At 33.6% G+C, this 12,777-nt stretch overlaps 1 protein-coding gene across 2 annotated transcripts; it reads left to right on the forward strand.

The window, feature by feature from the left end:
- The first annotated feature begins 804 nt into the window (after positions 1 to 804).
- zgc:91999 (uncharacterized protein LOC445104 homolog) lies at positions 805 to 12,063 on the forward strand. Of its 2 annotated transcripts, none has more exons than XM_059525218.1 (10): positions 805 to 964; positions 4,294 to 4,374; positions 5,541 to 5,697; positions 6,592 to 6,827; positions 7,922 to 8,077; positions 8,152 to 8,327; positions 9,337 to 9,457; positions 9,702 to 9,775; positions 11,627 to 11,706; positions 11,786 to 12,063. In XM_059525218.1, the coding sequence occupies exons 2-10, from the start codon at positions 4,318 to 4,320 to the stop codon at positions 11,896 to 11,898; spliced, it is 1,170 nt and encodes a 389-aa protein (XP_059381201.1). In that variant the 5' UTR covers positions 805 to 964; positions 4,294 to 4,317; the 3' UTR covers positions 11,899 to 12,063. The 2 variants fall into 2 exon arrangements, with proteins under 2 accessions (XP_059381201.1, XP_059381202.1); XM_059525219.1 differs by having other exon boundaries at positions 808 to 964; positions 4,306 to 4,374.
- The last annotated feature ends 714 nt before the right edge of the window (positions 12,064 to 12,777 follow it).

Here is a 12,777-nt window from a genome sequence, read left to right on the forward strand (position 1 = left end):
CCCAGTGGAAAAGTCAGTCTCCTGTTGTCTCTCACATCAAAATCCACCCACATATTTGTTTACAACTATTTTGGAAAGTTTGTAAATGATTATTGTAATGTTTTTATCAGCTGTTTGGACTCTCATTCTGACGGCACCCATTCACTGCAGATGATCCATTGGTGAGCAAGTGATGCAATGCTACATTTCTCAAAATCTGATGAAGAAACAAACCTATCTACACATTGGATGACCCAAGGGTGAGCACATTTTCAGCTAATTTTATTTTTTGGGTGAACAATTCCTTTTATTCTGTGCTTGAACATTGTTCCATGGAGGTTACATAATAAATAATGTAAATAATGTCATTTTCATTTTAAAATTAACTAGTCCTTACAATCCCACAGGCCACGATTGACTGTGTATATGATGCAGTAGACATCACATGACACTGGCCACTGTACTGTTACTGAGGTGATGAACTCTGATAATAAACAGTCATCAACATTCATGTTACTATACTAAGTTCAGTGCCTTTAAACACCTCATATGCTTTGACTATAGAAATTGCATTATATTAATAGCATTATTGATTTTTGAACTATGAACCTGCTCTGTGAACACACTAATTGCTTCACATGTTGGCATTTTTTCACTATGAGCTGTGACTGAGCTGAAATAACTCTCACATTCTACAACACACTTAAATTTCACACCTGTCAACTCATTTACACTCAGATGAGAGAGAATGTCTGTATGTCTCTCTCTCTCTCTCTCTCTCTCTCTCTCTCTCTCTCTGTGTGTGTGTGTGAGTTCGTGTGAGAGAAAGAGAGGGAGAAGGAAAACACACTTGCATGTACATATGCAGCTTTGCAACAGCTGACTGACTGCACACACACCAGAGCAACGTCAGACAGACATGGGAGAGAAGTGAAGGAGAGAAGAACAAGCCAAAGAACGGAAGGAAAAAGCCTTGGAGTGACAGGTCAGTTTGGCTTTTCTTCTGCTATTCAGTTTGACTTAAGTGTCTGAGTAGTGCACAAAAAAAAATGTTGTATATATGTTTGTACTGTATTTTTAGGTGTTGCAAAATCATTGTTATTTTTAAGCCACTTTTTGCACTCCATTTACACTAAATTGTTGTTCTGTGACACAGTGTCTTTTTTTTAAAGTACAATTAGTTAATTTATTCTCAGTTAATATGACACGATCTGCATGCATAAATTATAAAACAAATGTGAAAATGGAATTAGATGCATATCACTATTTAACATGTCAACAACCCATATATATATATATATATATATATATATATATATATATATATATATAAATGGTATAAATAGTGTTAGCGTGATTTATTGGTTAGTGTTGTGTGTGAATCAGTGCAGCTTAACAAACAGAAATTAACATTTAATAAGTAACATTGGGATGTGTTGCATTTTCACATGCAACTTTGCTACCAAACAACAAATAGCTTTGGGTATTTTGTAGTGTATATTTAGCTCACACAGAAAGCTTGATCTATAGATCAGTGCTGAAAAAGCCTGTTGAAATACTTCCATTATGGTTTTGTACTTTTCTAAAACTTGATTAGTATTCACAATGGCAAAAACTGCTATATTTTTAAGGCTTTGAGTTTATTTTTTATATTATTTTCTTCTTTATGTGTTTACATGTTTTGATTGCACTTTATTTTAAGGTGTTCATGTTACAGTGGAATTCTTCATTTAAGTAGTCAGTAATATTAATTTACTACATGTACTTACTATATAGTTAGATGTAGGATTGGGTATAGCTTAGGGTTACTTGCATGGAAAATTAAGCGTTGGCCAGGTTTTTTTTTTTACCTATGCAATTTGTTCGTATTTGAGCTGTAAGTATATAATGTTCTTATATATATATATAACTTTTTTTGGTTAGATAAAGCACTCTAAGATTGTAAAATATTTTATTTGTTTTATTCTTCTATTTATTGGGTTTGGTTTGGTTTGGTAGTGGTTTAACTGATTCAATGTAAAAAAAAAAAAAAAAATTTGCATCTTTGTACAATATTTATCCATAAATGTTAAATATTAGGACCTTTAAGATACATATTAGTACTTCTTAGCTTTTGTACCTTACAGTGCAACCCCAGTTACAGTACCTTTTTTCCCTGAGTCTTGAATGTGTTCGACATAATGGGCTTTGTGTAAGAACAACATATGCTCTCATAAATAGAAAATCTCTTTCAGGGGGCAAATATTGGCCCTCAAAAAATGCATATCTGACTCTGTTATGTATTTTGGACAGAGAGTGTCTGTTATGAAGTGTGTGTGTAAGATGACCCACCAGCTCGTGTTTATTTGGAGTCGCTCGGCTGCTGGATGGAATTCTGGGGTGGGGGTAAATTCTATTTCTGATCCTGGATTCCAGTAGCATCACACACACACACGCGCGCACACACACACACACACACAGACACGCCCTTACAGTATGCTCATAAACATGTGTAAATGCAGTGACATTCATTCATGATTTTAGTTTTTGTTTGTGATTTTGCTTAGTACCTGTAAGCATTATGACCATTAGTTTCTAGATTTTTGTCAGTGTTAATCATGTTAAATTTACAGCACATTTCAGAGATGTTTACAGTATCATCAGAACTGTCTATATCCAGTTGCAGTCTCATATGCAATGTCCCTAGAGTGATTCATACAGACAGTTGCATGCTCTGGATTACAGCCAGAAACTCACCCAAGACCTTTTTTCAGCTGGACTTTTTTTTAAGCAGTGTGAATACATGCATTTAGGCTTAAGTCATGTTATATGTAAATTAAGTCTTAGCCTGTGCTGTATAGCAGTGACTCGGATTCTCTCTTCATTTGAAATTACCTCAAGTCTACAAGTCCATATTTACAAGTCCATAATATTTTTATAATTGCAGTGATTTGTGGACCAGTTTGATAACCAGTTGCTCTGCAGACTTATTGGGTATTTTTATCAAGCAAACCTCCAGATTTGTTGCTCTTGTCATATACTATTTTGCATACTATGTTGAGTGTTTTTAGACACTAAACCATGGCAGGTTTAATTCCTCACCATTTAATCTTTGTTACCCCTTGTGAAAAATAAATATGTTTAATTGTATTTAATATGCACTTGTAGTGTTCTTAAAATTGTTAACCCTAAAACTATGAAAAGCAATTTTTATGCAGGTAATGCAATGTTAATGAAGTTAAAGGTCACCTAAGTGAACTTAAAGCAAGTATACTTTATTTAACATGCTTTTAAAAATAAAGTTTTACTGTACTTTAAAGTACACTTTACATCATTATATTTTAATATTGTGTCATACTTTAAAGTATATTGATCTGAATGCACTGAATAACATACCGAATCACAAATACCTGATTATTGATTATTAATTTCACTTACGTTACTTAATTGCAACTTCATAATTACAATACATGTAATTCAATTACATACAAGCTGCAGCTACATTAAAATATATTTTAGTTTAGCATAAATGACTGTCAGTACATTCGGAAGCACATTTATCCATATTTTAAACACAATATGTTATGAAATTACATATAAAGATGCACTTATATCCTACTTAAGTGGGTTATAAAACACTTAAGTTCAACAAACTATAATACATTTTCATAATTTGCAAAATGCATGCAATTAAGTACTTTTTAATGAGTATGCTAACGTGTGCTTCATTTGTCACAATGGTGTTTATCTGTGTAGTTTCTTTTTTAAGTAACACAAGTAAAATGTTAGCTATTGGCATGATGACAAACGAGGAAAGCAGCAGTAGAATGTACAGTAGCTTGTCAGGTGGAGTGTTTTCTTTTTTAAGAGCATCTGTTCTTGTTAGTGCTATTTGCCAAGTGCAGCATCACTAATACTGTTGCTCTTAAAACGCCAGCACGTAATTCATCCTGCAGTATGTCAAAACTAGAATATGGAAACATCCGGCCCGGGGAAACGCAAATGTGCAGAAGGCTCAAATGCTAGTGAAACGTTACAGCCGAGCGGCCGTCTGTTTGCCATGAAGCCTCTTGGAGGATTGTGGGAACAAATGAGCAAACAAAACCAGATGCCCCTGAATAAATGTCACCCGGCATTTAAAGATGGGTTCAGGGGGTAACAGACAAAAAGTAGGACAACAGTGGCTCGAGGCTGCTCCAACAAACAGAAACTGGGCCGGAATGTCAACTTTGGACATCTATTGGCATTAAGAGTAGTGCACTGCATTTATAGTCCATGACATGAAGCATGCAGATGCCTCTTCACTTACAGTACATGTGTTATCATGTTTTACAGTCTCTTTTGCAGACAGCTGTGACCATGGCAGACCCTCCAACAGGCCCTCCAGAGGATATCAACAAAATCAGCTTCTGGATGGTAAGAAAAACGATCTTTAAAAGCCCAATGAGCTGCCTTTCTGTCTGCTCCCTACACAGGCAGCATCTCAGCTGAGACACAACCTCAAAAGTGACTGATCTGGAACACACTGCTGCTGCTGTTGCTGAAAAAAAAAAAGCGATATATAAATTTAATTCACAGGTTAACCGTAACAAGGACACCTTAAAATAAAGTGTAACCTAAGTAAATATAGATAAGAGAGATGCACAGATACTAGATTTCTGATCTGCCAATATCGATATTGATAATTTAGTTCTCCTAAATAAAAAAATCTCTCCCATCTAATGCTGTAAACTAAAGTTTCATAAAATTTGTCTTCATGGCAGATTTATTCAAACACACACAGAATTACGGTGAATAAGCTTCCTTTAGTGATTTTATAGCTAATGAATTGTGAACACTGGATCACTTTCCTGAGGTAAAATATAATGTTATGTGATGTACTGACCACAAGTTGTTATATTTGATGCTATATCTGAGTGATTGTATATAGTGCATCCAACTTTATCTGCATAAATACCATATACTCATGTAAAGCAATATATACTATATAGCAAATCTTGTGTGAAATGTCCAACTTTATACACGTATGAACACTATACTCACATAAAGTGATATTTACTATATAAAAAACCTCAATTGCTTGATTGCATGTATCGCCGCTAAATGTAACTATATTATCATATAGCTCTAATCTTAATAAGTCCTACTATAATGCATAAAAAATATTAGGTTATTATAAACATTTACATAATGGTTTTGTGTAAAGCTGCTTTGAAACAATATTTTTAAAGAGTGTTATAAAAATGAATTGATTCCAGTACAGTTTACAGTTACATTGCAAAATTAACACTGTTATTAAACTGAACTGAAACAACTCTTGAGTTAAATCAAGCATAGGACTCAATTTAGCTCAAAGACATGATTGTCTTCTGCAGAGCTGATTTACAACTGGAATTGAATTGATGAAATTTGCAATATGAACACTGTTCTTTTTTCGTTTATTACTGTGAAGCTGCTTTGAAACCATCTTTATTGTATAAAGCACTTTCTAAAAAAAATGTCAACTCATCTTGGAACCAAGTAAAAATACTATACATACAGTAGATCATAGAAAACAGCTCCCTTCTGTTCTCGTCTCTTAGCCAGGAAATTACATGCGGACAGTCCAGAGGACACCAGAGTCGTACCAGGCTTGTAAAGACATCATGGCATGCATGAAGGACCGGGCTCATGTGGAGCGACAGTACGCCCGTCAGCTGACCGAATGGAGCAACAAGTGGAAAGCTATCACTGAGACTCGTGAGTGTCAAAAACTATCGTCAGCTACATTAAATAATCAGTGAGAATTTGTATCACAGAGTAGCTCCGCCTACAGTTCAATCTCATTGGTCCAAAATCCTGCTCCACGTAACATTTTCACAAGCCTGTTTCCACACACACAAAAAATTGCAATATTATACAAGATAAAAATCTTAATTGCAAGATGAAAAGTCGCAATTGTGAAAAAATAAGATAAAATTACCTTAAAATTGTTATTCAGTGCTGGTTTCCACAAAGCATCCATTTAAAGTTGCATAATATTTGAGCAAACTTCTTTTATCTTATTTTGGAGTATTATCTGTATCTTTGTCAAATAATTTGCACAATTATTATAGGTAAAAGACCAAAACCACTTACCTATTTATCTAAATATAGTTAATTCAGATATTTTGGGTTATTTTGCTTCGAACAAAAACATCCAAAATGCACTAGTCTTGATTTAATTGTTTAACAGTTTTATTAGTTTTACAATATATACACACACATATATATATATATATATATATATATATATATATATATACTGAGGAGTTTGCACATTTTTATTTTTATGCACATTTTTATTATTTTATTCACTCTGATTTATGTAAAAAGACAAATGCAAAATTTGCTTTCTGTAAAAACAATTTACTCTAATAAAATAAAACATTTGTCTAATGTAATAAATATTTTCGCCTCACTGCTAGATCATTTGCTTTAATCTGAAGATTCAGTTATCATCTGTCCCTTATTTTTCTCGTGTGACTTATGCAAAGTTGCTCTTTTACATGCAACTAAAATCTGTTGGCCCTCAAGCTCAGTTGCAGTTGTGCTCAGTGTAATGTAATTGAATATAAGTGTGTGTAAGTGAGCTGATTTCTTTGTTTCTCTCAGGGCCGCTGTACGGGTCTCTCTTGCGGGCCTGGCAGTGCTTCTTCTCGTCCACCGAGCGTCTGTCTGCTCTTCACACGTCAGTCTCCCAGTCTCTGGTTTCTGAAGATGGAGAACGCATTCGTTCGTGGCAGAAGGAGATGTTCCCGCGGAAAATGTTCTGCGGATTCAGAGAGTCACATGATCTGGCGACGGCTTTCTCACATGCTCAGAAACCCTGGGAGAAACGATTAAAGAAGGTGATAGCAAGCCATATGCTGATTTAATCACTGGTTAATAGGTGTTAATCAACTATACTGTTTTCACTCCTGTTGGTTCAAAATCTCTTGCAACATATTCAGGCAAGGTAAAACCACTGGTCAGTTCTCAGATTTTACTGTAGCATATAAGCTCTCAGATGAATGGAAAGAAAACATCCAAAATATACATTTAAAGGTACAGTAAGTGATTTGTGAGGAACGCTGTTGAAAGTGGATCAGACTGAGCACCAAAACACACTTCTAGCCAATCAGCATTAAGGGGCGTGTCCACTCATGATGGGGAAGGTGCCTGTTGCATAGAATGTTTGTGAATTTGGGGGCGGAGCTATAAAGATGGGGGTGATCCTTTTAGGTAGGAGTGTGTTTGCTTTTGTCATTTCAGATATCAAGAAATCTGCAGATTTAAGTTTTCTTTTTATTACGTTATCTGTCTGTGTCTGTAGATTTCAATTTCCAATGCATATATTTAAAATGTGTTTTTTTCCAGACAGAAATTTTTAAGTATCTATATTTTCGCTTGTAACATTTGATGTACTTTCTATTTATTACATTTTATGTACGATTTTATTTCTAAGGAGAGAGACAAAATAGATCCCCACTATAAAAATTCTAATATGTCAACAAAAATTTTGAATCCATACAATGATCTGATCTGGAAATATATGCAAATAATTAATGGATATCTAATTAGATAATCATACATCTAATATATGTATATATATATATATATATATATATATATATATATATATATATATATACACACACACTGTAAAAGTTATATTTTGATATATATAAAAAAAATATTGTAAAAAAATATTAACTTAAAAATTTGAATTCAATTTGTCATTAGCCTTTTTTTAGTAACTGTAAAATTTACTAGTGGTTTCTCAGTGTATACATAACATCATATATAATATTCTAATATATAATATTAGAATAAAAAATACATTATACATAAAGAAGATGAAATAATATCTCCAGTGCGTAACTTTCACTAGCGTATCTAAGAGCTGAATCGAATATTAAAAGCACTACATGACACTATTAATAAATCTTTGTGTCTCCATTAGCTGGAAAAGTCTCGTGCGGCATATCATAAGTCATGTCAGAAAGAACAGAGCGCTCAGGAAAAAGAGAATCAAGCCAAACACAACGCCAAGCTGAGCGAGAGCAAACTGTCCAAGATCCAGCAGGCCAGAGAGAAAGCCACACAGGAGCGCAGCAAGGTCAGTCAGCGATTGGACGCAGCAAACATATACCACTTACTGCTGTGAATAAATGAATGTGTGTGCTTCTGCAGGCACGTGATCGCTATGAGAAGGTTCTAGAGGACGTCACTGGCTTCGCACCGCGATACATGGAGGAAATGGAGTCTGTGTTCGACCAATCACAGGAGGAGGAGAGGAAGAGGATCAGCTTCCTGAAGCAGGCCTTCCTGTCCATTCACAGACACCTCGACATTACCAACAACGAGAGGTCTAAACACAAACAAGCATGTTATTTTAGCTGCCTTATAAAGGTTACTCAGACCAGTTAAATGATGACACTTTATATGACGTTTAAACATTCTGTACATTTTGAAGGAAAACAAACAAAGTATTTGTTAGGGTTTTTGGTTTCAATTGCAGTAGATGATTTGTGTGCATACTGGCTTATTATGGTTAAAACTGCAAAAAAAAAAAAAAAATAAGAATAATATAAACAATATTTTATCATTTTATTAAAAAGTCAATTATAAATAAACTTCTGCCATAGAATTTCTTTTTTTTCTTATTTATTATTATTGTTAAGTTTATCTTGAAGTAATAAAAAAACTAAACTAATAAATAACAATGATTAAAAACATATAAAGAACTAAAATAACAACAACAAAAGTTCTACATTTACATTTTAATTGAAAATATAAAATCTAAAAATAAAATTGTTTTATCTCATTCAAAATATTACTAAAAACTAGTAATAACAATGATAATGTAATTACACTGGGTATGTTTTATTTAAAAAAAAATGTTGTAGATAAAACATTTTAGACCTGAGAATCTAAATATATATATTTGACATTTCAAGATATTCAAAATATACCAAAAACAATGTAATATTTCAGTGATGATAAATTAAAACATACATGATCACTAAGTATTTATTTATTTGATTTTATTGTAGTCAAAATGTCTTAGAGCTGACAATCAAATTATTTATAGTTTTACATTTCAATGGTATAAATTGGTGTTTTCCATAAACACTGCAGGATATATTTGACAGACAGAATTTTCCAAATGCATAAGTTCATAATATAAAACACTGATTGTCTCACATAGTGCATCAAGCAGGACTTCTTCAACAGACTTTTCCATTGTAGTCTCCTTTATAAAGGCAAACGGCGACATGCAAAGATGCAAGTTTGTTGGAAAAACAACTAAGTTTGTAGTATTATAGCTGCAGTGATGTTTCGTGTCATGTGTTTTATGTGTATTGTGTGTTTCAGTATTAAAGCAGTGTACAGTGAACTGCATCACACACTCATGTCCATCAGTGAGCCCGATGATCTCCGCTGGTGGAAGAACAATCATGGGCCGGGAATGCCAACAGACTGGCCCAAACTAGAGGTGTGTGTGTGTGTGTGTCATCACATGCATTCAGATATTATGAGCAGAACTATCTCCTGATTTATTTTTGTGTTATGAACAGCTGTAATTTAGTGTTGCATTACTCTGAGCTTTAAATGAACTACACAACCCATTTGCTTATATTTTACTTACTGCTATTTATTGCCTTTGCATTTCAATCTTGTAATCTGGTCTCTCTCTCTCTCTCTCTGTGTGTGTGTGCGTGTGTGTGTGTGTTTGGCAGGAATGGAACCCACCGATTAAAAAGCAAAAACCAGGAAAGAAACCAAAAATACCCAGAGGAACTGAGGACAAACCGTAAGCTCATCAAACATACACAAATATGTAATAGTGTCTATTTGTGTATTTAACCCCACCGTTTTCAACTATGAAGACTAAGAGACACCTGTAGGAAGAATCTGTTTTTTTTAAATTAACTTTTTATCTTTAATATTTTTTTTTTTATCTAATTCCATTTATTTGGCTTCCATAACTTGTCTTCTTCCAGACTAGTGGAAAGAAAACATCTAAAATATAAAAACAAGTGTCGTTTTTATTAGACTTTTTCTATTTGCACCTATAGATTCCAATTTTATTTAAAGGCCTTTTCATAAAGGAAGTAAGAAACCTCCACTTCAACAAATGTTAGTTTTTATTCCTCTTTTCATTCTGAATGTTTTGACAGACTTTTGTTCATTCCTGGTTTATATAACATTTTATTATCATTTAATTGTTTCTGGCTGTTGACAGTAATTTCCAAGTTATAGAGTGATAAAAACTAATTTCCTGAATCTCTCTTTAAAACAAAAATAAAATAAAGCAAAGCAAGCAAAAAATAAATAAAAATAATTAAATAATTAAAAATGTATTATAAATTAATTAACCTGGTTTAATTAATCCCATTATTTTTATTCTGAAAATGCATGTAAGTTTGTGCATATTTAATTAGATAATGGATATTGTCCATATTTAAACATACAATTTCAGAAAACTTGTAATACTAATAAATAGTCTTAATGTATGTGATTAATCAACTGGCAAAGTGTACACATTAGTTAACATGTCTGTCCTATTCACCTGCAATGTTCTGCCTGTGAACTGAGAAATTTTGCACACAGAGTGCTCTATTAAAATGTCAAAGGTAGTATTAATTAAATCAAGTTAATTAGAAAAGACTTAGAATGAATCAGATTAGGAACTGAGATGTGTAAGTAGTGAGCGGCGACTCTCTTTGGGTTTGGTCTCGGCTGAGCTGATTGGGGCTGGATGAAGACTGACTGTGAGCTGCAGTCACAGAGGTGAAGTGTGTCATTGACAATATGAGCTGTCTATGGCATTCAGTCATGTAGACCTTCATTTCCACTCTGATGAATGACCTGGAGGTGATTTTATCTGGACTAGTCAGTTTGATCAGCCTTGAACAGATGTTCTTGCACAAAATGCATTAAAAATGCAAAATTACAATATTTGTTACTGGCATGATGTCGGGATGGCAGCACTGAATTAAACATGAGGTCATGTGACAACAATGTAGTGTACTACTGTTTAAAATGCTTGTTGCATAATGCATACTTATTTTAAAAATAGTAGGCAATAGTTAGTGCATGTAACTTGGCACAGTATGCAGTCTGGTAACATTGCATTATTTAATTTTAATTTTAATTTATTTTATTTGTCTTTGATATTTAACAAAACACTTTACAATAAGCTCTCATTAGTTGCATTAATAAAGTTATTGCAGTGTTTATTAAGCTTTGTTAACAACTTATATTAATATAAAAACTATTTTATTTTATTTTTATAATTTTCTCATTCTTTTCTTTTATAATATTTTATTTTTATTTTTTAATACATTCTGTGAAATAATCCACTTTTATTTTTGGACTGACACAAATTCTGAGCACAAATTTAAGATTTACACACCCCTAATTTTAATGCAGAAAAAAATAAAAAATAAAAAAGGAAAATCAGTATATATGTATGTATATATATATGTTATAAAATAACCAATAAAAATGACAAAAGCACATAATAAAATGATCAAAACAAACTAAAGTTATAATCAAAAAGAGCATTCAAAATATTAATAAACACACTAATATTATATAAATAATAGTAAAATACAGCCGGTTTTTGGATGCTAGATTTGTCTCTCATGTTCTGGCGTAGGGTCATGATCGGAGGAGTGCGTGTTCGAGCACTGTACAACTACACCGGAGAGGAGTCTGATGAACTCTCGTTCAAAGCAGGTGATGATGGAGCTTCTGCTGTTAGACTGTCACTCTGAGTGTGGAGCTGTGGAGCTAACAGGTGCGGTCTGTCTCACAGGAGAGGAGTTCCTCAAGGTGGAGGAAGAGGACAATCAGGGCTGGTGCTGGGGCGTGAAGGAGGGCGGAGTCGAGGGGTTTTATCCAGCCAATTATGTGCTGCCTGTCAAATGATGTCATGAACCATCGCTGAGCCACAACGATGTCTATTCACAGTTATGGAAAACACACAGTGGCCATCAAGAATGAAACAAATGTGAATGTCAATGCATTAGAAATCACTAAGAGCTAACTTTTTCACCTTTCTTTGAATTTTCAACATCTGTTGTTTTATCACTTTTTTTGTTTGTTTGTTTTTTTGCTTGAAAAGTGTGTTTGTGTTTCATTTTCTGTGAGTTTCATTTAAGTGATACTTAGTTTGGCATTTTATCTAATGCAATGACATTCAGTTGTTTAAAGTGTCTAAATACTTTCGGTCCACAATATCTTTAGTAAAAACAGCTACAACTAGTGTTTCTACCGACCAAAATGAAAATAAAACATTAATGCTCTTTCACAAATCAAACCCTTACCTCTTCATTTAATAGTATAGGATTCATTAATTTTAATTAAAACATTGTTTTTTTCCTCCTATGCTTTTAGAAAACTTCCAAGAATGCCAATGACGAGCAAATAATTCAAGGAGAGTCAAAAAATGCATTTTTTTGTAATTTATATATTGCTTAATGAGGGGTTGTAGGAAAACCAGTATAGAGCTTGTTGGAAAGATTCAGGGGCACTGGTGAAACAGCCTCCCATTATCATCAGATCCTAATCCATATTATATTTCACCTGGACTCAATGAAACTATAAATGACCTTTCTCTGCACTGACCCCTTGATTGATTATCAGCTCTGACACACAACACTGCAACATCCAGGACCGAAGTGACAGGGAGGAATTTTAACAGGTATCCAGGTAAACAACAAGGAAGAGATGCTTAACTATGGCAACCAGTCATTAATCCAGGAATGACAGGGACCTCTGGTGGTGGATGCGAAATCACATCTCTCA

This window comes from Carassius carassius, chromosome 35, assembly GCF_963082965.1.
Source record: "Carassius carassius chromosome 35, fCarCar2.1, whole genome shotgun sequence".
Taxonomy (NCBI): Eukaryota; Metazoa; Chordata; class Actinopteri; order Cypriniformes; family Cyprinidae; genus Carassius; species Carassius carassius.

Excerpts from the sequence above, each read along its gene's own strand:
- zgc:91999 (XM_059525218.1), top strand. The coding sequence starts at position 4,318 with ATGGCAGACCCTCCAACAGGCCCTCCAGAGGATATCAACAAAATCAGC. Across the intron at positions 4,375-5,540 it reads ACAAAATCAGCTTCTGGATG|CCAGGAAATTACATGCGGAC; the intron begins GTAAGAAAAACG and ends CTCGTCTCTTAG. Across the intron at positions 9,458-9,701 it reads CAGACTGGCCCAAACTAGAG|GAATGGAACCCACCGATTAA; the intron begins GTGTGTGTGTGT and ends TGTGTTTGGCAG.